Genomic DNA, 27,674 nt, shown 5'->3' on the forward strand with positions numbered 1-27,674 from the left:
CGCTTTTTTCCCTCTATACAAAATCTCTAAATCTGGCTATTTAAGACAGATTTTATAGGAGCTGGAGTTGGGCTGTGCAAAGTTCACCTCATTAAGAGCAAACTCAAACCAAATAAAAGCAGAGAATCACAGCGTAAAAAAAATGTGGGCTACGAATGTCAGAGCATATATATTAGATATTGGTAGGGAATGAAGGGGGAAGTACAGATATATATTCACATAAACTAGAAGGTTAAGTTTTGTTTTTTTTCCCACAAGGAAATGTACATGGCTATGGAGTGTCTACAGACAGGGAACTTTAGCACAGCATAGTGTTGGTATGCTATGACACCTTCCCTAATTTGTTAGAAAATATGAGTACAAGCCTCTGTTAGAAGATACTGGGGAAATTCATCCTAGATAAAATGTTTAAATGTGCCAAATTATGTCTGAAAATTCGCCGTTAGCCAATGAGAAACATTCTTGATTGTCAAAATGTTCATGTCCCTTTCTAAAAATTACTCCCTTTTCAATTATCTTAAAATAGGTACCAAGATTCACTAATCAGTACTGGAAATCCTGACTTTGAAGAAAGTAAGCCTGTGCCTACTCAGCATTAAAGAAACTGCTTTGCTTTAAAATACAACCATCTCTTTCCAAACAACTATTTTCCTGTTACATGACATTTTGTATGCTACTTCTTTTTCCAATATTCTTTGAGATTCTGTTCCTAACTTAACAACTTCATTATTTCTGTGGTACAAGGTTGTCTTGATAACATCTGTGGGAATAAAACATTATTGCAATAGAAAGTTGACTTAATGGCGCAATTCACAGAATCATCAAGATTGGAAAAGACCTCTAAGGTTACCTGGTCCAACTGTCCACCAGTCACCAACATCTCCTACTACAAGATGTGCATCAGTACAACATCTAAATGTTTCTTGAACACCTCCAGGGATGGTGACTCCACCACCTTCCTGGGCAGCCTGTTCCAGCACCTGACTGCTCTCCTGGGGAAGAAGTATTTCCTCACATCCAGCCTGAACCTCCCCTGGCACAACTTGAGGCCATTCCCTCTAATAAAGGGACGGCTTTTATGATCAGACAGCAAAATGACAAATGGTTTGTCCTTCGTCAGAAGCGTGTCCTGGGACACATGCTGTTATAATGTGATTCATAGCCTTCAGTTTTTGAAGGTATCAAAAGACATCCCACACCCTGTAGAACATTACGTTGCACTATTCGTGGAAGAGTGTCATCTGTTTTGGTTAATGTACCCTTCTCGGTGTAATAGGCCAAACAGATATCTATGCATTGTAGTAGATTCCACTGCAGCTTAGATCTGGGACTTTCTGCAACCCTAAGTCTGTGATAAAGGACATTTCTTATTTCATAACTGACCTGGCAATTGGCTTTCAGCAGGCTTCTGCATTAGCTGGTGGATGGAGACATGGTCGCACACAGCAAGTCTATCTGTACACATATTAAGGCATAGATTGGGGAAAGTGGGAAGAATGAGAACTATTTTGCAGAAGAATTTTCCTTGGGAGTTTTAATTAAGGAGAAACTTCTGAAAGATGGAATGTAGGAATCAGTATCTTGCTGCTGGGCAAATTTTTCTGTCAGTAATGGAAGAGCCACTTCATTGCTTGTAAACTGCTCTCTCCCAAAGCCATCTGCTTCTTCTCTTGTTAGGAATTTGTTTTTAAGTATTCGTTAGAATGTAGCTCACTGCAGAGTCAATTTCTGCCAATGCTGAAAAAGCTGCATGTCAGACTACGCGTGGAGCCTGCCACATTCCTCAGTCTCTGATTCACGCTTGCAAGTTTGTCATCAGGTTTGAAATTGAAACCAGAGAAGTGAGGAGCAAGCCCTGTGCTCATAAATCAGCTGATAATGGTGGGTTGTTCTGTGCCTTTCCCTGAAGAGGAAAGCAAATCTTAGTGCAAAAGTCTTCACAGCAACCAGAAGAGCTCTGGTGTCTGCAAAATGTGGAGAAACTGCATGTGGCTACATGAACGTGCCACAGACTGGCAAAGGAAGTAAAGGGGGATTTTGGCTAAGTGCAGTCTGTGATCCTTCTCTTATTACAGTCAGTGTGTGGTATGTGACTAGGTCTCTATTGTGCCTCATTTGTTTGATATCTGCTGCCACTAGAGGGAGGTACAAAACTGACCACGAAATTGTGCCTTGAAAAATAGTTTCCAGGTCATTAACTGAATATGGGCTAACTTTTGCTGCCCAGATTCTAAGGGAAATCTGGAATAAATGACTGATTTCCTCTGGTTGTGCACAACTGTTGCTGAGATTAGAACTTGGATCTGTATGCTTAAATGAAAAGTAATTAGAAATACAGTAACATATTGAATTGCAAGCTTGAAAAACAGGTCATCGTGGACATGAAAGTTGAGTCCTGTGTTCAAAGAGCTACACTAGAAACATTACATCAGAGACACTACTTCCAGCACAGGAGAAGCTGTCTGAGGTGCCTGCTTATGATATTTAAATTTATTGCTGCATGGCAAACTTCATTTCCAGAAGCTGGAATAAAGCTGTAGAAAGGCCTAATGACTAAAGCAGTAACTTGGATCAAAGCTGTTTATCTGATTTTGTCTTTATAGCTTGAATATAGTTAGGAGGAAAGTATGTCAGAAATGTAGTATTTAAATATATACTTAAGAACTGAATCTGCTCAGAACAAATAAAATTTTCAGAAGTATGTAAATGAGTAAAACTTTGAGGCCCTATCTTTCTAAATAATGTGAAATTGGAATATAATAGTAATTAAAAATCAGTGTAACTAGATCTTAGGATCCTAAATTATTATTGAGATTGGATTTATATTCCCAAATCATTTGGGATGTTGAAAATACAACCAGACAGATGAAAGTGTGGTGCAAAGTAAAGGGCCTGTCTCACAATCTGCCTACTGTGTTTTCTTCTCATTATAGGAGTCAGAGTGGAGAAAGAGATGAGCAGGAAAATTGCAAAGGACAGGCAAAATTTACTTCTTGGTGGTTCAGAAATGGACAATACAAGACCAGGGGAAAAATATTCCAAAGCTCATTGCAGGCAGCCACTTCAGCTACTTCTCTCTGTTCTACCATATAAATCTGATAAAATATCAAACATACGTTCTCCATTATTTGTAATTGCCCTGTCCATATGGTGGCCTAGTTACAGGTTATATGTGTTGGTGCCAGATGCTAATTTTAGATGAATGATATCCAGAAATCAGAATTTCTGTGTTGCAGTGGGTAACATGAAGCCTATTCGGATTGTACTGCAAATTTTCATGGAGAGGATGTATCTGAAGAAAGGGTCCCTATTTGTGTTTAAGGCTGCATTAAAATAGCAGCATTGAGATATAGGATGTAGAGCACTTTTGTCTCCCTGACTCAAGTGTCTGCTAATCTCTACAAAAATAGCCAGAGAATTTTTTCTTAGTTCTGCCAAAAACAGTATAAATAGAATATTTGTGTGATAACTGAACAGAAATGCTTAAAAGTTAAGGGGTTGTAATCATAAATTTGGAATGTTTTTCTAGCAAATAGACATTGCTACTGAGGTCAGTGGTTTTTCTAAAGAATGTTTGAGAGCAAAGATTAAATACAGTGTTTATTTTCCCACTGAATTCAACGCTGTGCTGTGCACAGGATGGTCCCTTCATTCTTTGCTCTGTCATTCTTCATTACATATAACTAGTAATTAGGGCTGAGTTGTGCCGCTATCACATCTCAGGGGTTTCATTAACTTTGAAGGTCGGTTGTTTGGATCTCCACTGCTGCAAAGTGCTGAGATCTAGAAATTTCCAGCCTGTTCCAAGGAACATTGAAATCACTGGAAGAAGCTCCAGTGGTTCAGGCCAGACATCCCTAAGACTTTGTTCAACAAGTTTGACCGTATTTTATGTTTCTGAAGTCCTTGAGTGTTCATCGTGTGTTAGTTATACACTGTGAAAACTGACGTTTGGGAGAAATGTTGCAGAACCAACAAGGGCAAATTTTTATGGTTATCATGGTGGAGAATTGAATTTTCTACAACCGTGCACTAAAGACGTTGTAGTCAGCAACCTTCCAATGTAGGGATCTTCCTGAGGTTGTGTTGTGAAAATACATTTGTTATGTGCAAAATTAAATTAACTCAGTTAACAAGAAGATAGAATGGCTCTGTCATCCTCCCAAGTACAGCTAATGAAACTTTTCAAACAAAATTATGTCTAAAAATAACAGCAATAATAAAGGAAAAAGCATGAAGTGGTATAAGGCAAATTGTCATCATCATGACATGTATCCATTATTCCCTTAATGGTGGGTACCAATATCCTAACGAGATACTGAGCTACTTGCTTCCCAGGCTGTCAATGTGATGCAAGTTTCCACAATTAGCTGAAGGAAACAGAAGTCTGGTACAGTTTTTTGCAGATGCGCAACTAGAAGGAAGCATGTGTCACTTAACTAAAAGGTCATTCTCAAATGGAATGAATCCAACGCTAAGACAGCACAAATACTTTAGCAGTAGTTTATCAAGTTCAAGAGAACCTCTTGGAGATACTGAAAGAAAGTCATGGCTACAAGTTTAAAGTGCAAAACACAAGCAGAAGTATTTTGCAAGAAGTCAGTGAGTCATGTTTTCCACATAAAACTGTTGAAGCCATTGTGCTCTAAAACAATTAAGTATGTGACTAGGGTAGGAAAAGTTTAGCCACAAACACAGACACCAAATTTTGTTCTGTAGAAGATGAAGGTCCTTTGGCCTAAGTAATCCCCTAGTGCTAACTGAGGAGAACATGCAGATGCAGCGAACTCACGGCTGCATAAAAACTCAAATGTTTGGCCCTGTATGTCTGGATAATCACACTGAGGGTGAAATGCTAATAGTCTTGTGGGACATAGCAAGTCATTGAAATACAAAGTTCAAACAAGGATACTCCCTTAATTTTACCAAAAATCACCTCTTTTGATTTATATTATAAATGTATTTTCTAAGACCTGAGGATCTTACGAAGTTGCAAGTATTAATATATTTGAGTATGTTAGTATCCAGCACTTTGTACATCTGCTTAGGATTCAGTAACGTTATAAGACTTTTTGAAGACGCTGTTTTGTTCCAGTTGTTCAGTGTTTCTGTTGCCTCTGGCAGTAAACTCCTTCATCTTGGCCATTTGTTTTCATGCTCCACATATGCCAGCCTCATGCTATTGTATTCACATTCTGTGGTTTTCGGAAAGATTAAGAGTGAGGAAGTACCTGTGCTCCCCAGGGTACAATCCTGGTATTTTGAGAGTTTTGGAGACACTGGCTTGTGGAGCAGAGATTACACCTTTGAAGACAGATAGAAACTCAGCTTTGCCCAAGCAGTGTGGGGGTGTCCTTATCTGATTGATTCTTAGCCTAAGGGGGCAGTTGAATTTGGGACGACTCGGGGTAGTTGTAACATAGCTCAGCACTTTTATACAGGTACTCTGGCTAGCAAATCCATGTTTAAACAACTGCATTTGTAAATGTCTCTTACTATTAAATTATTGCCATTACATCCTTCCTATGGACTTCTTGTCAGATTCTGTGTATGAAATGAGCTGTTACATTCCTAGGTTACTACCAGTATTGTATATGCAGTTGAATACCAGGAGGTATTTGACTTTATCAACGTTATTTAAGAGAGATAACCCCTTTAAGGGTGCTTTCCTAACATCATTCAGATTCTCTCATTCTTGAAGGAACTGTGAAAATGTGCTTGAGAATTGCATTTGAATGTAGCTGTCCATGGCAGCTGGGCATGACACAGTTAGTGGCCTTGAGCTCTGAACATTGTGCTGTTAAAAATGCAAACAACCTACTAGTATTTGTAAATGCTTACAGCTCTGCATAAGTGAGATCCTGCAGGGTTTAGTGGAGGTGCTCCTTTCCAGTATCTACGTTGATAGATGGGGCGATCTCACTAATCTTTGAAGCACATTCATAATATAGGAAAAACTTTTGCATGGAGCATCTGCATTTAGAGCTCTTCCTAGGAGTTTGTTCTTCTCCATGCAAATATATATCATGTTTTCTTTTAATCAGTTAAGAATTCTCAATAATTTCAAATTGAGTTTTGTATGAGTCAGAAGTAAGAACTGAGAGAGGAAATTAGGGTTTGGCCCCAATAATGGCCTCATTAAAACCAAAGCTGCTAGTTGTGGTGTTTATATTACACCAGCTTGAGGGGAGAAGGAAGAGAATTCTTCTGTATATTAACTGTCTGGGTGATTTTTTGCAGCTGCTTTGAGGAGTATGTCTGTTACTTACATTGCAACTTGGATTCTATAGGCATATGGCAAAGAGCACAGTTCTCCAGAAAGCAAGAATTTGACTGATGGAAAACAGAAAGCAGCAATCTGTAGGAAATTTTGCGTGAGGAGGAGCACAAAACAGAAATTTACTGTTGAAACCAGACTTCTGCCTCGGGCTTAAGTATCCCACTCAAGCCAGTTCTGCCAGACTTGAGTGTGGCTCTGCACAGATGTAAGGAACTACTTTTGGGACCTAACTAGGCCGAGAACTTAAGTGTTTTCCTGGCATTCAAACTGATTTGGCAGTACACGGGTTGGCATGAATTCCTTAAACAGTGGCACAGTTACAGGGCTTTTTTAAAGCCAGAAATGCAGACAGCCTCTGAGCTGAGGTTGTTCTGGCTTCTATGAAGTTAATTTGTAAAACCAGTCAGCAATTGCAGATAGTAAGAGATTTCATTTCAGACTACTCAGTAGCATGTTAGTTGTATTGTGGATTCAGCAAGACCAAATGCTGGGTCCTGCACTTTGGCCACAACAACCCCAGGGAGCACTACAGGCCTGGGGCAGTGTGGCTGGAAGGACTGTGTAGAAGAAATGGACCTGGGGGAGCTGATGCACATTCAGCTGAATGTGAGCCGGCAGTGTGCCCAGGTGACCAAGAAGGCCAATGGCATCCTGGCTTGTGTAAGAAATAGTGTTACCAGTGGGAGCTGGGAAGTGATTGTCCACTGTGCTAAGCCGTGGTGAGGCCACACCTTGAGTGCTGTGCTCAGTTTTGGGCCCTTCGCTACAGAAAAGACCTCGGGGCCCTGTAGCATGTTCCTGGAAGGGCAACAAAGCTGATGGGGAGTCTGGAGCACAAGTCTTATGAGGAGTGACTGAGGAAAAGGGGGTTGTTTAGTCTGGAGGAGGATCTGGAGATACATTACTACTCACTGCAACTACATGAAGGGAGGTTGTGGTGAGGTGGGGGTCAGCTTCTTCTCCTGCATAACTAGCAATAGAACTAGAGGGAATGGCCTCAAGTTGTGCCAGGGGAGATTCAGGTTGGGTATTAGGAAAAATTTCTTCTCTGAAAGAGTGGTCAGGTGCTGGAGCAGGCTGCCTAGGGGAGGTAGTTGAGTCACTGTCCCTGGAGGTGTTCAAGAAACATTGTATGTTGTACTAAGGGACATGATTTAGTGAGGAAATATTGGTGGTAGGTGGGAGGTTGGACGAATGATCTTGGAGGTCTTTTCCAACCATGGTGATTCTATGATTCTGTGCGTGGCAACAGAGTAAACTTGTATAGCAGACAAGTGTTTTTTCTCTATGTAATCTGCCTTTTTTCTGGCTTTCCACTTTCTTCCAGCTCAGCACTTCCAGCAGCGCAGGTCTGAGCCTGAACTGCCAGGGTTTCAACTCATTTATTTTTCTGTTCATTTCAGAATCCAGCAGACTTACTGATTGGCAGTCATGTCGGTCAAACTCACATTCGTCTCTTCTGGTGATGGAGGTGGTATCAGTAGGAGTTGTTCCTTCACTGGATTCAGCACTGTGCAAAGCAGAAAGTTAGCGTAAGTAACATCACTTGAAAGCGGATGTGATTGTAGATATGACCTCACTTACAAGTGCTGAAGTAGGTCTGATACTAAAACTAAAATGATTCAGTTTTCAGCCCAACACAGTAATTGCTAAACCATCCACTGTTTTTTCCTTTTTGCTTATCATATGTTGTTATGCAGCATTGCTTTATGCAGATGTCTGTCCAGCTTTTCCTCTAGAAGAGTTCTGCATTTAGTGATGCCTGTATAGTCTGTCGAGTGCTTTTTGAAGATGTGATATACAAACGCAAAGTAGTATCATCTCTAGCTACCAGTGCATGCTACAGTAATAACAAAGTAAATTATTTCCAGGTATCGTACAGAGTTATTGGAAAGTATTGTACTCAATAAATAAATAAATAAATTCCAAGTGCGTATCACTAAACTTCTGGACTTGTTTAGAAAAAATATATTTTAAAGAACCAGAGAACTGCATTAACTTTTAGGTAAACATATCATGGTAAAGTACGAGGTGTGAGCAGAAATGAAATTCCAACATGACTGTGATATGATCAAGAAGTCTTTATACTGGAGTAAATCAATTCGTTGTGGAAGCTGGAAAATAGTCCTACACCCAGCAGGAATTAGGCAGCTAAAATTACACCAATGATCTTGAAGAAGACACTGGTGATAAATTATGTAGACAGACTTGAGCTGAAGTACACTGTGGGAGTTGTAGTAGGGAAAGGACCTACCAGAAATGGGGTACAGCTGTTTCTGCAATAAAGAAAGTCTAAGAATGCTCAAAACAGAAAAATTTCTTTATCCCATAAGATTAATCTGTTATTTCTAGCTGCAGTGGTTTTCTAGACAGATGCCTATGCATTTTTCTCTGCATTTTTTATTATATTCCTTTCTGTTATTTAGGTGTTTAGTCAGACAGTTTTGTTCAGGAATCATGACACTAAGAGAGATCTTTGTATTGGCTACTCAATCATAACCTGGCAGATACCCAGGAGCTTTCTCCAACTTGGTTAGTTTTAAAATCACCCTCTCCTAACTTTATTCTTCCTCAGGCAGCATTGCAAAACACAGCAGGAGTCTGCAGGGGCCCTATGCAAGGTTTATTCAAAGGATGACACACAAAGTAGGTCCACATGGGTTCTTAAGTAGACGCTAAATGTACTTTTGTGTTTGTTTAGCAACATTCTGAGGGTCTCAATCAGACACACTGTTTGATTTTTCTTCACAGTGGTCTCCACAGGAAGCGTTATTACTGTTATCTATAAAATAGGAAATCTGATACTTACAAAACTAAGTTCACAAGGGGAAGCAGTGACATAGTAACCACCCTTAATTACTGTCCTTAAAATCACAAGCCAGCTGTTCAACATTTCTATTCAATGTGTGAAAATGGGATTCTAAACAGCAGTGCGCTGAGTACCTATTGGCTGTGGCACTCAGTAGAAAATACAGGGGAAAAGAGTTTCAGATCACAGTCCATGCCTCTTTATTGCTTGCATGCAATACTTGAAACTGAAGGGAGGTGGTTTCCTGCATTTAAGCTTCGCAGTCTGAAACTCTGAAGGCAAACACCAAAGCCTTTCGTCCCCCCCAAAAAAAATAAACAAAAATGAGTAATTTGGGCTTTTAATTTCAAAAGTTAAAATTATGTTCTGTGTGATATCTTGCCATTCAGACAGATGAATACTCGTCTAAAATATGAATATGTATGCTATTCTCTTCTTTGCATGAAGGAATTTTAATCAGTGAACATTCCAGGAGATAGTTTTAACTGTTGTTATTGGCTGGACTGTTACTTCCAGAGTTATTCCTGTTGAAAGTGTATCACTTTGCATGAATTACTCAAAGATTTGTTATTTTAGAGGGGAAAAAATCCCTCAATGCTATTGTGGATTTTTAATTTAGCATTTATGTTCCTTGGTATTGGTAACCTGAGCTCCAAATGATTTGGTTGATCGATACTTTACATTAAGCCATCATTAAAAAAAAAGTCACCTGAGATAATCACTGGGGTGAAGAAACTAAATATCTAGTGATGTTTGGCAGCAGATTAGAAGTTAAAAGAAAAGAAGCAGAAACTGAGCACCAGAAGAATAAAGTAATTCCTGTAATGTTTCTAGAATAGGACTGGGGACAGCTCTCAGGTTTGCTGCATCTATAATTCTATCACCCAGCTTGATAATCTTGTTAGGCACTGAGTCACATGCTTACACCTTAAGGTAACCAGTGGATAATTATTAGGTCTATTTGAGTTCATCATTTCCCCAGGTGAGCTTAATTTAGGGTGGCTATAATAGAGAAGGTGGAAAGCTTTTCTGAATGCAACCAGTTGGCTCAGCTTTGCAGAACAGGAACCTTCTTTAAAACAGTGTTATTTTAGAAGCTTGGCTTGTGGGGAGTGTTAACAAAGCTAGATAAAAATACTTGAGACTTAAAAAAGTATATTGATAGAGTCAAGCCAGGCAGTAACTTGACAGTCCGAAAGAACCGTTGTAAACAGTTCATTTTCTGCTTCAAATTTGGCAGATATATAACTAATGGGTGGGGTGTTGTAATTCCTCAGGTTAGTTGAAATGGTCCTACATATGGGACTTCTGTTAGAGATGGTATTTAATTTTGGTTTTGCAATTGTTTTTAGAAGAAAGTGAGGTGTTAGATACTGGAAAAAACAGTTTGATGGTTATGTCTTGTATGTAACCTGAGCTTGGTATTATCTTCCCTATAATATGCTGAGTCTCTAAATGATCCTTTAAGTGGTTGATGAAGGTTGGCAAAGAAATCTAAAGGCTTTTTTTATGTTAGCTTTGTCAGTCCAAAAGTGAATAGCTTATCTCTAGCCTCTTGCTAATGTTTTAAGGCTAATCATGTGTGTTTGTTCTACTCTGTGTACTTGTGCTCGAGTAAGTGCTTAGAAATGTAAATTGTTTAGTATTTCTCTAGAGTTTACTGGTAGCTGGAGAACAGAAATCTCCTTAAATCTACTTCTGCTTTGCAGTTGTTAGCAAAGGTTTGTTGCCTTATTGTACTGGATTGCAGATGAGAGACAGAGTGATCTTGTCCTGCAGCAAGAACTTGTGTCTTTTCTGCATTAGATAATTAAGGCTGTGCCTTAATTTTCTAATATTATCTCTGGAAGTGTTTTCGCTGTATCAAGAGCTTTACTCTTTTCAGTAAAGCTATGGGGCATATAATTTGTTGCCTGGAAACACTGTAGGTCAGATCTCTCTTTTCTTCCAGGTGATGCATTTTTCATCTTTTCCTTATTTCCTTTCTTTTCTTACAGAAAGTCTCTCAGCAGAAGCTCAGTGAGATCAAGAATGTCATTTAAATCCCCCAGGGCTTATTCTTCATTGCAGAAAGGGGCAGTCATCTGGGATCCAAAACCACTGCAGGTGAAGAAAATTTTTGAAGCTTTGAAGAAAGGACTTAAGTAAGAGCTCTTTTAAATTCTTTAACTTATAATACCTAGTCATGCTGCTTAACTCTGTATATCACATTGTTCCATGTCCCCATCTGTCATACCTAAATTTACATGATAACTTCTCTAGACACTGGTTTGGAATTTTGGAAGACAGCAGTTTCATTTGCACTCAGCCAATCTGACAAAATGTTCTGGGTTCTCTGATGTTTTTGTTTGTTATGCTTCTTTAAAAAAAACAAAAACACAAAACAAACAAACAACAACAACAACAAAAAACAGTGACGAGTAAAACTCTGGGAAATTGCCTGTTATTTGTGGAGCAACTGAGATATCTCAAGAAAGGGAGGCTTTCAGAGGATATAGAGTGGGAAGCAGAAAGCCTGAGGATAACGAAGATAATTGAAGAGGTCTGTAATTGTAATCAGAGATCCACCTGAAAAACTTAGTTGACTTGAGGTGATGAAACAAATGTATAGTATGTCCCCATGTTCCACTGGCAGTATTAACAAGATTAAGCTCCTTACTTCAATTTTATTGCTTTAAATCTAGTTCTGCTTAAGAGTTTTGATCATAATTGACTGCACAGACAATGCTGCGTTAGTATGAACTTGACTAAAAAGGATGAAAGGACCAGTTTGTCTGTTTTCTCTGCCTGGTAGGTATGGGTGTAAGCAACAGGCATAATAGAAATCAAACAGAGGGCTGGCAGTGTTTGTTTGGGGTGTCCTGGCTTTGAGGGAGCTGTCAGTTTCATTACTGAAATGCTGATATTACTCAGTGCTTAAATGGCAAATAAAACATGGGTGAACTTGCATTCTTGGTATTACAGGCTGTAATAAGATGTGGTGATAAAATGCCATTTGTCTCCATCTTTGATTTCACCAGTGACTAAAACTTTAAACTGCATTCTCAGACCTTACTGAGGTGTATATGAAAATATACATCTTAAATCATTAGAATTTATGTCAGTGAACCTGGTCTAATATTGTAGGAACTTCGTTTATGCTCTAAGGCTGCTGTTAGAAGATAAAATAGCATCCCTTGGAATTGCAAAACTTGTAACTTTTTCCTGCTGGCATCCCACAAAGTTTCTTCCTGTATTTTTCTGTTTTCCTCAGAATTTTTTTACTGTCTTAATTCTGATTATAGTTTTCTTGAGAGCATGAAAAGCACTCTAATATCTTATGTGCTCACAAGTGTCACTTTTTTTTTTCTCCAATAAAGAACTATAAAGTCCTGGCCCTAAAATAAATAGAAGAATTAGTAGATGTTTTACTAGAAATTAGATTTAAAATAAATAATAGAATTAAATGTTTTTGCAGAGTTTAGAATTTATCGCAGCTTAGGGAGGAGAAACTATAAAGTGGATCAGAGTTTGTTCCCAGTTTTGCAGGGAGTGCCATGTGATCAGACTCCTGCCAAAACTGAGTAGCTGACTAATTGACTAAAGTAACCTACAGAAAACAGCTGTATCAAATGGCAATATGGAGTCCAAATTTTAAGTAGATACAGACTGAGACTGCTTGGTGTTGGGGTAACTTGAGTTTTTAGTACAGAATGTTTTATGTGCCTCTTTCTTTATAGTTGTAGCAAATAACTGTTTTCTGTTAACCATCTGGGTTCCAGTCCATCGAGCTGGCAGTGTTAATGTGCTTTAACCTAAAAGTGACAAAGCTCCCCAAGAAGGAAAGCAAACTTTCCTGCCAGCAACCCTGGATGCTCCTGCAGTGAGCTATTAATGGGCAAGTGTGAAGAACAGGCAGCTGAATGCTCAGCCATTGAGTATCTGGGGTTGTCTGATCTTGTAACAGTAAGAAAATTAAATGCATCAAAGCAAACTTGATGTGTAGTTGGCTAACGTGAAATTATTGTAACTGCTCTGACTGTGTCTTATGTAGTATATACCAAGTAGCTTTAATTCCCTTTTAAATAAGTGAGGAAAATCTTACCTGTGTTAAAAGCAAAATTGGAAGGAGATATTCTCAGCAGAAATAGTATTCTAGAATTCTTACAGGCCATCCTTTGCATGCAAGCAGCTGTGAAGAGGCCAATTGGCATCAGGTTCTTCACACTTTGCAGAATAGTTCCTGCTCTGGAAAAAGTGACAGTTGCATTAAGGAGTTGTCTAGCATTCTGAAAGGTGGTATTCAGTTCTGTGTGCTAAAACAGTGGATGATGTCTGCCCTACCTTACATACAGAGTATTTCTGTAAGTTTCATTCTGTAGTGCAAGTGCTCAGTGCTGCAGGTTATGTTTTTTAAGATGGCATTATTTATTATTCCTTCATAAAAAATACTTGCTGAACAAATAAACTGATTTTTTTTCTTTTTTTCTTTTTTTTTTTTTTTTACCTCAGATAAGGTGTTCTGGGATTTTAGTGGGCCTAGGTTCCTCTTTTACAGGTGTTCCTGTATATCTGTCTCCTGATCCTCTAGAACTAACTTAGCATTGAGAACAAATAATTACCAATGGAAAACCCTTCCTCATTTGTTGATCCATGTCTACCTTTAAGGCCATTCATCCCTCTTGAGAAGAAAATAAGAGAAATTTCTAGAGAAGGAATTTGATTTTTAACATTCTGCTGAAAAAATCTTTGAGAAGGTGTCATAATGAATGTACCAGAAGAACGTAATGTTTCTTGTTTTCTTCTTCTCCAGTGAGTACCTCAAAGCACATCAGGCTGAACTGGATTATCTCTCTGATCGACACAAAGATACAAAAAGGAACTCCAGATTGGTATGTTGCTCTCAATACCTGAATGAAATTTAAAAGGCTGGCACAAAAATAGATGATATCTCTCACATTTGGAACTCTCATGGGGGTTTTCTAGTTAAAGCAATGAGATGAGGTCCAGCAGCTCATCACAATCTAGAATTTATGGAGCAAATTGCATTTACATCTAAACTTGAAATTTCCCTCTTTCAGCATCCACCTTTGTTTAGTTCTCTCTCCTTTTCTTACTGGGGTTATATTTCCTCAAGTCTGAGGTAGAAAGACCAGGCTTCATTTTTAATATCTATTGAATATGTATTAGCAACATAGATTCTGCTCTGTTCACAACTCCCTAAAATTACCTTCAGCAGCAGTGCTAATGAAATGATAACTCACACATCAGAATTTCTTTCATTTGGGAAATGGTAGGCAAAAAAATAAAGTCCTGTGCACCATAGGCAATGTCCAAGTCTAAAGGTGAGAGGCCCGTTGTCTCAATTCAAGCATCTGTGGTGGTGATAGGGAAGCAAACCAACCACGCACAGAAATTGTGACTACTCCGAAAGTTTTTGGGCTGTCTCTTTGTAGTAAACAATATATATTAATTTAGTGCATCTAGATTAAATGCATAGTGAGTTCTATCATAAATATAAAAGAATTGTTAATTTAATACAAATATGTCATCTCCTGTTCAATTTGTGCTGTTTGTCTTTCAGGCCTTCTACTATGACCTTGATAAGGTAAGTGTTGTGAGTATTGCAAATACGGAAAAAGTAATGATGCTTACTGTGTTACTTAAAGACTTGTTTAGGAAATACTGAAAAAACTAATCTAGTTTGTTCTCTCTCTCTCTACCTACCTACTTCAAAAGCAAATTCGCTCTGTGGAGAGATACATTAGAAAACTGGAGTTCCACATAAGCAAAGTAAGGGAATTTTGTCTTTTATGTGTGAGACATTTCTGTGTAAGCAAACTCTCTGAATAGAAAATAGTTTGATTATAGTTTTCCAGAAGATAAATGATACTAGATACTTTCTGAAAGCTATAACCACTCTTGGAAGAAGGGGGTTTTATTTATTTCCTTGCATGTTCCTATTCAAGCTGAATGTTTGCTTCATCCCAACCTGAGTTTGCCTGTGAAATCAATTTGCAACTTCTGCCAGTTTTTTCAGGAAGTATTTAAATTTGCTTTTAGGACACTTACATGTTATCCCCCATCACCTCTGACATGTGCATGTCTGCTTCTAAAGGAATTAAATCTCTTCTTAGACGTAGCTAAAGGTATAGGTATATTAATATGTTTTAAGAGAATCAGCTTCCTGTTTTATGAGTAATTTTGCCGTTAACAAAGTGGTACTCTACTTCCTGTCTTCTAGTCTAATAACTTAGAGCAAATTATTTCTCTATATCCCTTCCTCTTTTTTCTTTTTTTTTTTCCTCCTCCATTAATGACTGACAGTGTTCCTTATTGAAATTATCCACAAATCTTAAAGGTAGAAGAACTCTATGAAGCTTATTGTATCCAGTGCAGACTGCGAGATGGGGCCACTAATATGAAACATGCCTTTTCCTTGTCTCCTTCCACCAAAGCCTCCAGGGAGAGCCTGGTGGAGCTCTATAAGAACTTTCAAGAGTGTACAGAGGTAGGAAATACTGCTAACGTGTAGTGAAATCTTGACTGTTGCTTAGCATAAAAGGGCAGCAGGAGTTGTTGATGGCTTTTCCAGTAATGGGGATTTAGAAACTTAATATGTGATTAAAATACAGCGCATAATGCGAACTGAAACTCATGAGATAAATACCTTTCAGGCAAAGCTTTGGTTTCCTCCCTGTTTTTGTCTACTACTCAGTTTGGCTTCAAGTTCTCATGAAGCCAAATGGAAGGTTGTTGGAGTTAGGGTGGGATGGTTGGATTGCAGTTGAACTTGATGAACTTTAAGATTAGGCTCTTTTGTGGAGAGGCATCACAATTTTCTATCTTGACAGTGGTACGAGTGGCCTCTCCATTGACCTCCACTAGTGCAAGTGTTAGTCTTTTACAGAAAATAAATATAAGCCAAAGTCATTTAAAGATAGCATGAGAACATGACATGTATGCAAAGGGAGCTATGCTATTCACTCTGCTTTTCAGTCCTAATTGATTGTTCAATATTTCTTTTAGGACATGTGCTTCATAGAAGGGGCGTTAGAGGTCCATTTAGGAGAGTTTCACTTGAAGATGAAAGGTATGTTCTTGTCATATTTCTTTCAAGACTCATTAGTTCAGCAAATGGACTCTAAACGAATCAGGTTTCTACCTAGGAAATCCAAAGTTAATGTGAGTTGCTTCCAGTGGTTTTCTACATCTGACCCTGACCAGAATTTTTTGGCAGACTTCTGTTTGTTTCAGTGCTGTAAAACAGATCTAGAATGTTATTTATATTTGAGTACAAAAGCTGACGACGAATTTTGGCCCAGTGGGATAGCTTCTGCATGAGGCTAAGCATGAAGAAGTATTAATTGGGTTACTGAGGCTTTGTTGGGACCCCTGTAAAACTCTTCAAGTATTAGGAACTTTTCTTCTCTTTTCAGGCTTGGTGGGATTTGCACGTCTCTGCCCAGGTGACCAGTATGAGGTGCAGTATATAATGATTCATTTTGTCATTTTATTGCTGTGAATTTGCTGCTGAGGAACTGGAGAGCAAGGGTACAGTGTGTAGAAGGCAAGTGGGAAACAGGCTGTGATAAAACTGCGCTCTGTCTTGATGAGGGCAGGAGCCTGTCATATTCACTGGTTACTCGGGCTTGAGGTTGAGTAGGGAAGGATGTGAGTTAAGTGTTACCGGAGAGTGTTCGAAGATGTCAGTGATTGTTTATTAGGACCAGCCTGGTAGGTCTTAATTCTAAGGCAACTTTGAAGGTAAAGTAACAGTTGCTGCATGTTTCTTGGAAGAATGCCCATTGTATTATTTCAGTGCAACTTAGTACTTCACAAAGTTTCTCTGCTAATGATTCTGTATCAATTCCAGTGTGCCATGTATTTCTGTACCTCTGCGCCACATATACAGCAGTTTTGAAGGTCTTCTGAAGTGGATGAAGCATATAATTAGGCATTGATTGAAGATGCTAAAGTTCACAACCTGAACCTTTGCCTCTAGTCTTCTGCTTTTATCCAAGGTCCTAAATACATAGTGATCAATGAAACAGTGTTGCCTCTGCAGTTTGGAGTGGAGTTGAGGCTTATGGTCTAAAGAGAATGTTCTGGGCTATGCTGACCTAACATCCTTTTCTCCTTGTGATTTCCAGGTTTTTGTGCGACTGGGGCGCCAAAAATGGAGGTTGAAAGGCAAGATTGAGACTGATGACAGCCAAACGTGGGATGAAGAAGAAAAGATCTTTATACCCAATCTCCATGAGCAATTTGAAATCAAGGTGTGGTGTATAATGGTTGGGTTGGAACCAGTGTGTTAACAGGTCTTCTGCCATACTGCTTTACCTGTTAGCCTACCATGCATTTGTCAAAGCACTTCAATAATTTTCTTTTTCTGGACATGTAAAAATGGCAGTTAATCATTTTTCTGTGTATTAAACAGAATTGTCTGTTTTTCTTTTGGTGCACATAGCACTGGTAGCAGTATTAGTGCTTCTACTTTCCTGTGTTCTGGAGTCCAGTATGTATATTTAAAATAAATCCTGGATTCGTATCTAGGATGTTGCAAGTTTCTGTGGGGGAAGCTTATGGTCTTCATATACCCTTGTGCTGCTGCCACTGGCTTTTATTCTGGCATGTACCTATCAGATGGAGTTAATCCTTAAACATCATTTCCAGTGTAATCTGGCATCTTTCATGGGCTGGACTATGCAGCATGACTCCTGTCAACCTAAAAGGAGCTGAGATTGATGTCTCTACTGGTTTCTATCCTCCTAGGAAACTGTGCCAGTGCATGGTTTCCAGTTCTGGTAGTTCTTTTAAAAGAGCTGCTGCAGTATTTCCCTCCTAACTGGCAGCAAGAACTTGGTTTCCTAAGACTGACTTTTTAGCACTTTGCCAAGAGAGCCTTTAGAGGTATCCATATAACACCTCTCTTGGTGCCACTGTGTGATGTAGATTGGGTGAGAGGGTAATTGAGAGGCTTCTTTTGTCATAATGCTTGTAAAGTAATACAAATTTTTCTGACACAATCACTTTGTCTTAGAAGAGCTAATACAAAGCTTTACACTTTTTTTTGACTTTTAAAAGTCTGACTAATATTTTTCACGTTGTCCTCTTCTTTCTGTTATTAGAAGTACTGTACAGCTCTGTCTTCCTTCACTCATGAACCTCTCTTTTTTTTTGTTAACAATCCGTGGCATATTTATGGGAATATTGGCTCACAGCAGTTTGGGATCAGTGATCAGGGCTTTAAGTTTCTTTGGGCATTTGAGCAGATCTTAGCCAGGGATGTTTTCCTTTCCATGCATGTGAGTTGTAGGATTGTTTTTTGAGAAGAAAATGGACATATCTGTCTGTCCTAGCAGGTGACAGAACTGCGAGGACTGGCCACAGTTCTAGTTGGTGTTGTGACATGTGACAGCATAAACTTCTTTACAACCAAGCCTCAAGCAATCATTGTGGATATAACTGAACTGGGCACTATCAAGCTACAGCTGGAAGTCCTCTGGAAGTAAGTACAGCTTAGAATTTAAAAAGCTGGAGTCAAAAATATGAAATAAATAAAAGGCTCTGAAGTATGTCACTGAGCAGCAATCAACATCATAGTTCTCTTTCTGTTTTTGCAGAGCAGGTGCGGGATAGATAGAAGCCTTGTGCTTCCTCACAGCAACCACAGTCACTTGGCCTGATCTCTGGCCCTGTGGGTCCAGTCTCTGGGGAGGTGGAAGGAAAGGGAGGAACCTATTTTTGTGACCCTTCATTTCTTTGAATTATTCTTATCACAACCATGGGTAGCCACAGGGCTGACTTGTAGGCTTTTACCTAGTTTTACTATTTCTTTGAGTGAGTGTCCAACTCTAGCTGCAAGCGATGTATGTACACCTATAAAGCATGAACAGTAATCTTAAATACATTGAAGAGAAACTGGAAATAGAAGCTTCTAGGCACAAATAAGAAAGATAAGAAATCAGTTGAAATTTAGGACAGTCACTATTACCAGGCCAAGAATCATTACAAAATGAACCTACCTAAAGACTTGACACCTTCATATTTGCACTATGATTGTGGTTATTGATGTAAAGCTTGTTTCTGCACTTCAGGGAAACTTGGTTACGGAGACACTTTTAAAACAATTGGCTATTTTCATTGTGCCTGTGACTTGTTAAACTCTTTTATGCTTTAAATTTGCGCTTTTTTTGTACTGGATTACTAATGTTATTAAAAGCAAATTCTTGTTTTTGTGGATGCTGCGCTGAATGTTATTCCTCACTCTAATCGTACCACTGTAGATCTTCAAGGCAGTACTGTTATTTTTATTGTGTGTCATCTTACTTGAGTGCACCACTGTAGTCTTGCCAGGCTGTATGTTCTGTTCTCACTCAATCTGGCTGTGACTGAATGGATGTATGATGAACCTAATGTAGTCCTTTCACAGCAGCAGTATCTGGTATATTTTAGTTTGTGACTCTGATGTTTTTTGTATTGTGCGTTCACTCCTTGTGCTTAATAAGACTTCTTTTTAATATTAAAATGACCTGCTTTCCTGAGAATCTCTGAAGAAGTGAGAAAAATCTTACAGCTAGTTAACAACTGACTTTTTTTTTTTTTTCCTGGGTTTGTGAGAGTTTTGTATGTATGAATACCATGACATAAAGTTGCCTGAAAGATGGCTTTTTTGCTATCTTCCCTAAGTGGAAAATAGTTACATGACCCTAAGCTTACAGCAGATTAGATGATTGTTACTGGGAATGCTGGTTTCTTGGGAAATTGACAACCACTAAATGTTTGGAACTTTTGGTACATACTGACAGACTTGCTGCCACAAATTAAAACTTATTAACCTGCTTCTATTGGTACCATTCAGGGATTGTTCTGGGATATAGCATGGTTAACTGTACAATAGCTTTAGTCTCCAAAGCACATTAGTATTCAGAAAGTCAGAAATATACATAAATTATTTATTTGGCTGTGATAGTACCTCACAGATTACACTATAAGGGGAGGGGAAATGGCCTCAAGTTGCACCAAGCTAAGTTTAGGTTGGATGTTAGGAAACACTTCTTTACGGAAAGGGTAGTTAAACACTCCAATCGGCTCCCCAGGGAGGTCGTTGAGTCACCATCCCTGGATGTGTTTAAGAGCCGTTTGGATGTGGTGCTCAGAGATATGATTTAGTAGAGGGCTGTTAGGGTACTATGAGGCTGTGGTTGGACTTGATGATCTTTGAGGTCTTTTCCAACCTGGGTAATTCTATGATTCTGTGCTAACTTTGGACCAGCAAAGATGAGTGCTGCTATGGCATTTGGAAGCACTCACCCAGCTTTTTAGAGTTGGCAACATCTGAGCTGGGAGCGGGGCTAGTGGTGATTCACTTCCTTTGGGTGTTAATCCCCACTTGGAAATTTTTCTCTCTGTGAGAATATTCCAGCTGTGTGTCTCTGCTGCATTTAAGTCTTGTGAAATGCCTTGGTACTCTACCAAGTAGATTCTCCAGAGCACTTCTGCATAGAACTGGCAGACTTCTCCACTTCGACAGCCTGTCTGATGAAGGTCCTTACAGAAAAGAAGTTGGATGATGGTAATTGAGGGTATTTCTATTTTAAGAGAGCACTCAAAGTAATGGCTGTTTCTTTTGTGTAAGAATAACTAAACAAATCTGTCTGCTACCCCCAAACATCCCTGAAAAGCCAGCTTTCAAAATGGACCTGCTTTGCAAAAAAATTGAAATGTACTTCACTCTTCTACTTCTAAATGTGTATTTTCTTTAACTAGGCTGCTAGTGTTATGGCCTCTAATAAAAGCTTTTGTAGATCATGCCATAAGGAGCATGAATGAGCTTGGGCCTATTACGGAATTGCTTTGCTGGTTAGTTTGGCAGAATACATTGGTTTGTTTTGGCATAAAATAGTTGGGTTTTTTTGTTTTGTTTTTTTGCCAATCTAATCTGAAGTCTGAATTTTCAATCATGAATGACAAAAAGAAAACCTGTATTCTCTTTTCAAAGCTTCAGCTAGTGCCCTGTGCTGGAATCTAAAGGTTCCTGCCACCCAGAATAACTTCTATAATTTCAGCCTGCTTTGGATCGATGCTGGCCTGGTTCACAAGGATTCCTGGAGCAGGAGGAAAACAAAACTTTAAAGGAAAATAAAAAAGGAAATTTGAGTTTATTTTGTTGGAGGTGGTTTTTTGCATCCATATTGCCAGTCTTTCTCATATAGATAAAAGCTTTTGTGAAATAAATGCTCACCTGGGTATCCTTAGGCAGCAGTCCAATATATTGCTGTGCTTTCAAGACAAATGATGTTTCAAAGCATGTCCTATAACAAGCTGCACTAACCTTGACATCTATGCTCGTTATGCTTTGATGAACTGCAGAAAACAAACTATGCTCACTCTGTTAAAAGTACATTGTTGTTTTCACATATGTTCAATAAGGAGGGAATAAAATGAGTGTTGTGTTCTGTTAATAAGTAAGCTTCATCCATTCAACCAAAACTATTGTGGATGCAGGCTTAATAATGGAATTCAGATGCATCTATCCACTGAGTGCCTTTCTGGCCCTGCAGCTATTTAACACACAGGATGGGTGGACAGAGATTCATTAGGGTATTGTCCTGGCAGTGAGAGAGAGGAATTCAAAACCTCTGAGATGAAGAGAGGGTTGTGTTCAACTCTTTAATGTTTTGTCTGATTACTTACATTTGTCTAAAAATGTAATTTGGGGACAGTCCTCCGTATGCAACTGATAAAGAAATGTGGAAGGATGATAAAATAGTGGAAATACCAAGTGTTTCATCCTTCCCCAGTTTAGAGGCTTTGATAACATATATCTTGCTATTATCCAAGCACTGGTCAGTCTGAGATCCAGTGATAGAACAAGAAGCAGTAGGCGCAAGCTGGAGCATAGGAGGTTCCACATAAATATGAGGAAGAAACTACTTCATGGTAGGGGTAACAGAATGCTGGAATAGGGGTCTCCTCTGGAGACATCAGAAATCCACCTGGACATGTTCCTGTGTGACCTAGTCTAGGTGTTCCTGCTCCAGCAGGGGGATTGGACTAAGGTCACTTCCAGTCCCTAAAATTCTATGATTCTGTGTAATTTCAGGAAGTGTTTAGACAAGAAAAGTGAAAGCATCTGCTAATGACTATTAATGGCAATAGTCTGCTTGCAGTGCCTGGTATATGACGTGTCTAAACTTTGATTTGCTTTAAACTTGAGTATGTGTGGGGGACGACCTATTCTAGTCACTCTCTTTCCTGGGCTTTTCTGTGCTAACTTCTGAAAATGTCAAGACATTGGGTGAGATAGATTCTTAGATCTGTCCCAATATGCTGCTTTGTTTGCTATATGAACGTGGAACAAGGTGATAGATCATACTTACAGAGTTTAAAAGCAAGAGATAGTAGATGCTGTAAGAGCAGATGTCATTGTTTCCAGTGTTTGTTCACCCTTCTTTTCACTCTCTACTTGCTCTCCTGCGTTAACTGTAGGCTTCTCTGGAGGGCATCTGTGTTTTGCTAGAGGGTTCTAGTAACTGTCAAAAGCACAGTTATGTATACTTCATTATTCTTGTCCCTTTCCTATTAAGTGCCACTTTGCATTACTATATTGCTGTATTAAAAGCTAAAAATGAAAAATCTGAGGAAACGATTCCTGTGTCTCTTAAGAAATGCTGTGGATAGAAGCAATTTGCTTGCATCAATAAACTTAGCAGGCTTTGACCGATAGGCTCTTTCTGTCAGAAACCAGATTTATTTTCTGCATATTGAGACAATACAGATGGTGGTTAACATGAATCCATGGAATCGGGCTGTTTGATGAACTGCAGCTGGGTGATACTGGTTGATTTAGCCAATTATCCTGCATTAGGCTACTTCATGGAATGGTATCTCCATGCTGAGAAAGACAGTGGTGCATTGCACTGAAGGATGGTGTCCATGTGTGACGTGAGAAGCTGGAGAGGAGTGGAACTCTTCCCTTCAGCTGTTGTTAGAGAGCAGAAGGTCATTTTCGTACAGTCAGTCAGTCCTCAATAGTGTCTGGATGGTTTCAGTCTTAATGTAGTTCTGTGTTGTACAGCTAAATGCAACTATTCTCTAGTGCTACTTTGTGCTTTCTTTCTATCTGCTATGGTGTGTGTGTCTATCAGAAAGCATTCTGTGCTGCACTGGTGTCTATGTAGGAAACTGCGGCAGGACAGAGAACTCATCAGGCTTTGCAGTCTGTTGGACTTGCCTTCCAAAGACTGTGGCACAGGTCTCTGTCTAAAGGGTGTTTTGATTTTTGTATGTGACACGCAGTATTTTTGCTTATTTCTTTTTCAGCTGATATGATCAAAGATATTGGTCAGAGAGGCAGTTAGTCTTTCTTTCCTATTATTCCCTCAGTTGTTTACTAAGTGTCACAATTCTAATTCTAACAGCTGTTCCTGTTGCTAAGCATAGCTGTACTTTCTGGTCTTACTGACAGGTTGGTCTTTGTGTCTTCTGCTACAGCCCCTTTGATGCAGAGAACCTGTTCTTGTCACCTGGAACTACCGCCAAGTTTTCTGTGGGTAGCAGGAAGAGCTCTTTATACAACTGGACCCCACCTAATACTCCCAGCTTCAGAGAGAAATACTACCCAGTGAGTATGCAGAAGAAGGCAAAATGCAGAGCGTAGACCTTGAATGTGTAGATCTGATTAGGCTATTGAAGATCACACTCAGAAATGTGAAAACATGACATTCCAGAGTGGGTTATTTTTATTTTTACTCTATTACTTGGAGCTTCATTTTAAATTTTGTAAAAGATATTAAATCACTGTGAAATATTTCTCTTGGCAGTCAGAATGGTAGGGATGTGGGCATGTGTTTTAATCCTCTATGCTGGGAATTGCACTAGGAGCCAGTCTCAGTAGCCTTAGTGTAGAACATTGTCTTAGAACCAGTGTGTTCCTCTGTGCAGAACAGCTCAGTGGTTTTTCATGAGTTTGAGTGCATGTGCTTTTAAGAACTGGAAACTGTGGTTCTTCATCCCAGGTGGCACGTCATGCTTTTCAGTAGTATATGTGCTTACTGATTATAAAATTTGTTTGCAGTCTGTTTTGCAACAAAGACAGAACCAAGGGGATGTAAGTGGTGAAGCTCAGCCTCCCAGCATATTAAGTTACTTGGCTGCCTGTGATTTTGGTGTACACGAGAGGAGTAAACATCACAGTCCTGCAGAGACAAGTGAAGGAGACTCATTCAGCTCTGAGGATCAGAGAGTGACAGAGTCCAGCATTACAGCTCCAGCTCTAGACAATAGGACGTTGCCATTGGTGATTATTCAAGAGACTTGTGCAGAAGAGCAGCATCCTCTTCCAGACCATGCAACTCTAGATATTCTGAAGAAGACTCTGTGTGTGGACACATTTCCAAGTAGCCCATCTAGTTTTCTGAGTCGTGGAAAAGGCGGTAGAAGTTTAAACCAGACCAGAAGTCGCCATCTGACAGAACAAGAAAGCAATAGCCAGAAAAGCTTGAACGCTGCAAATGATGCAAAACTGGATGGATGTACAAAGTCAATTGACAGGACTCTCCAAGAAGTGTTAAATTTGCTAAAATTCCATGATGTTGGTCAAACCCAGCTGGAGAAATTGGAATACCAAGTTTTAACTCTGAGGGATAAATTAAAGGTATGGTAATATTTTAACACTGGTATGTGATGTAGTTTCCACTGTTATTCCTAAGAGATAAAAAATGTTGTGACCCTGTAGTGGGTTTGACATCAGGTTATATCAATGGCATGTTCCCAATAATAAAATATTAAAAAAAAGCAAATTTGTTTGTGATTAAGAGCAATTTGAAAAATCAATCAAGAAATTGTGTAAAATGATTTAATATCTACAAATAACAATATTTTTCCCTTCATTCTTCAAAAGCTAAGGACACTTCATCACAAACATTCATCTATGGAAAGTTTAATGGTGGAGACAGTGCTGGAAAGTTTTAACTTTTTAAATGCTGACTGTAGCGCTGATGAAGTTTCATTATTTGGAAGCATAAGAACAGCCAGTATCAGGTGGGTGTCTGCAGCACTTTGTTATAGGTGGCAAGTTAAAGGGGAAAGCAAAGCTGATCCCATAACTCTTACTCATAGATTGTTTGGCTAAGTACAGATTGTACGGAGGTGCTAACAGTGTGAACATCCAAGATAGAAACTATTTGTTTTAATATTCTGAGATTCATAATTCAGAGTGGCAGACTGAAATAGCAGGAAGCTTGAACTGAACATATGAAAAACATTGGAGAATGACACCCTCGGTAAGTGATGGAATGCCTGATGTGCAAGAGTATTACAAGCAGGGTTGTCTGGATAACTTTGAACAGTTGTCTCACATCACACTTTCTTGGAAGCATTTTTCTATTATTGATTCTCCAAAATAGATTTTTCTGGGATCAGTGGATCTGATATTACTGTTGTGTAATTCATTTCTAGTTCTAGAAATAGTCCTCATGTTTTCTAAGAAGTGTTACAAATGCAATAAAAAATACTTTTGTGTCTTAAATGCCACCTGGTTTATGTTTCTGCAACTTGTTTGAATTTGTAAAAGTGAGGGTTGCACTCTACTGAGATTGCGTGTCTTCATCCTTATTTGGTAATATGAGATCATGTTTTAATCCTTCTTTCCTCTTCGCAACAGCACGTACAATGACAACACATTTCAGTCCCTGAGCTGTGATATGAAAACAGAAACAAGAGATGTAACTACTGGTGATGACAGATTAGATGTACTTTTAATAACTCATCTGAAGCTGTGCAAAGCACTTTTGCAGGTAAGAAATAGCTGATGGGATTGTGAGGTGGTTGTTGTAGCTGTTGACTTCTGAGTAGAGATACAAATAAATGTGTAGGCAGTTCTTTTTGAAGCAGAAAGATTCTGAATAGTACTTGAGTTCCAGCAGTGCAGCAGTGTATACGTGCATATGCAGAGAAGAGGTCATGCAAATATCATCCAAAACTGCTGCCTTTTTTACAGCCTCTTGGTTTCCTTGAACTTGTGGTAACCAAAGCAGGCTGCAGGAGGCTGCAGGATTCAATTGGGTTGAATTTTGTGTCAACAACATGTGATCAATTTTTCTTTTCTTTGTGTATGGAAAAAGCCGTATGCCTAGGAAGAAACTGGTGGCTCTCAGGGGGAAAAAAAAAACACAGCAGAGTATTTCTCTCTGTTTGAGACCTTGTCCACCAACTAATTCAGATACAGTGCTCAAAGCACAATTTTGTCCTGTGCTTTGCATGGCCTGCAGAGTACAGTGTAACTGTTAGTACTGATCTGCTTCACAGTTATTGGTGGATGAGGCAGATGTGAATTTCAGATACTGGACAGCCTTTTCCAGTAGAATGTCACTTAATGTTGTTCTGCTCTGCAGCTTTGCGCTCAGAAGCAAGGCCATGGTGTGATGAGAGAAGAGACCATTGGAGAGAATCTGGTGTTTTCTCCAAGACTTTTGATATGTGCTTCTATGAAACACTCATTCATCTTGAGCTTGATGCTGCCTTTTTTTTCAACCACTGACATTAGCATGTTGCATTTCAGAAACTGAGGTCACCAAATGTAGCCCAGATTATCCAAGAAAATGTTTTGGAAGAAGTGTCAGAGCAGTTGCGAGTCCTGGGGGATGTCTTGGATATGTCTGTTGAAGAAAGTGAGTAAATGCGTATTGCCAGGGCGTACCGGTGTGTGAGAGGTTCAGGGAGAAATTGAGCTTTCGCAGATGTGTCAGAGTTTCATTTTAAATTCTTTACAGATATTCACAGAATTTAAAAAGCTCTTATAGATAATTTCTCATTTTTTATTTTTATTTTTTATTTGAGAAAACAAGTGTCATGATTTGTTTTCCTTTTGTAAGGAAACAAAAAAAATTGTATAATTTTGTATAATTATGTAAATGTATATGTATTTGTATATACATATATATGTGTATATGTATGTATATGTGCATATAAAAATACACATATGTGTATATATATGTATTTTGTATAATTATATTTTTTAAAAAAAAGTCTGGCTCATGAAATAACTGAACAGTGAGGTGTGTCTTAGAAACAGGGATGTGTGGCAGACAGTGGAATTAGCAGTCAAAGAGCAGCAATTTTGGAAACTTGACTCTGATGATAGGGAGAAATGAGTGATGATCCGAAGGGCCGTAGAGCTTTGCTATAAGGCATCTCATTCAGGTCTCCTAATGACAATTTGAGGCTGCAGGCCAAGCTTGCTGAAATGGGTGCTCACAGACATTAAAATACTGGCAGCAAACCTCCTGCTTTGAACAAAGCTGTCTATATGATGCAAATTCAGTTTATGCAAATAGGTATCTAGATATGCCATCTGGTGCCTAATTTCTCATGTAAAATTCAAAACCTGCTAATGCTCACTAATTTCCTAAAATATGATTTTTCAGTTATTCAGAAGAGTAAAAAGAAGAAGCACTATCTAAAAATCTGGAGTGATGTTGCAGACCCTGGCGGTATCCTGTTTGCTTCAGCAGAAAGATTCTGTCAAGTACTGAAGTACATGTTGGCGCTCAAGATGAAGGAAAAGTACCCTGGCCAATTAGAAACAGGTACTGCTCTGTT

At 38.9% G+C, this 27,674-nt stretch overlaps 1 protein-coding gene across 7 annotated transcripts in view; it reads left to right on the forward strand.

The window, feature by feature from the left end:
* The window catches only part of RIPOR3 (RIPOR family member 3), a 43,401-nt gene that overhangs the window by 11,329 nt on the left and 4,398 nt on the right, over positions 1 to 27,674 (forward strand). For 5 of the 7 annotated variants that reach the window (XM_015881764.2, XM_015881762.2, XM_015881766.2 and 2 more), the window contains 16 exons: positions 7,684 to 7,812; positions 11,087 to 11,233; positions 13,882 to 13,960; positions 14,653 to 14,676; positions 14,808 to 14,861; positions 15,430 to 15,579; positions 16,098 to 16,161; positions 16,508 to 16,551; positions 17,222 to 17,347; positions 18,434 to 18,579; positions 23,568 to 23,697; positions 24,151 to 24,729; positions 24,976 to 25,115; positions 25,738 to 25,870; positions 26,635 to 26,743; positions 27,500 to 27,661. In XM_015881764.2, the coding sequence (XP_015737250.1) occupies positions 7,712 to 7,812; positions 11,087 to 11,233; positions 13,882 to 13,960; positions 14,653 to 14,676; positions 14,808 to 14,861; positions 15,430 to 15,579; positions 16,098 to 16,161; positions 16,508 to 16,551; positions 17,222 to 17,347; positions 18,434 to 18,579; positions 23,568 to 23,697; positions 24,151 to 24,729; positions 24,976 to 25,115; positions 25,738 to 25,870; positions 26,635 to 26,743; positions 27,500 to 27,661 (2,188 nt within the window). In that variant the 5' untranslated portion in view covers positions 7,684 to 7,711. Of the gene's footprint in view, positions 1 to 526; positions 574 to 7,683; positions 7,813 to 10,129; positions 10,367 to 11,086; positions 11,234 to 13,881; positions 13,961 to 14,652; positions 14,677 to 14,807; positions 14,862 to 15,429; positions 15,580 to 16,097; positions 16,162 to 16,507; positions 16,552 to 17,221; positions 17,348 to 18,433; positions 18,580 to 23,567; positions 23,698 to 24,150; positions 24,730 to 24,975; positions 25,116 to 25,737; positions 25,871 to 26,634; positions 26,744 to 27,499; positions 27,662 to 27,674 lie in introns of those variants that run through there. The other 2 variants (XM_015881765.2, XM_015881767.2) reach the window with 2 other exon arrangements.

The sequence above is a fragment of the Coturnix japonica genome, chromosome 20 (assembly GCF_001577835.2).
Source record: "Coturnix japonica isolate 7356 chromosome 20, Coturnix japonica 2.1, whole genome shotgun sequence".
NCBI classification, from domain to species: Eukaryota; Metazoa; Chordata; class Aves; order Galliformes; family Phasianidae; genus Coturnix; species Coturnix japonica.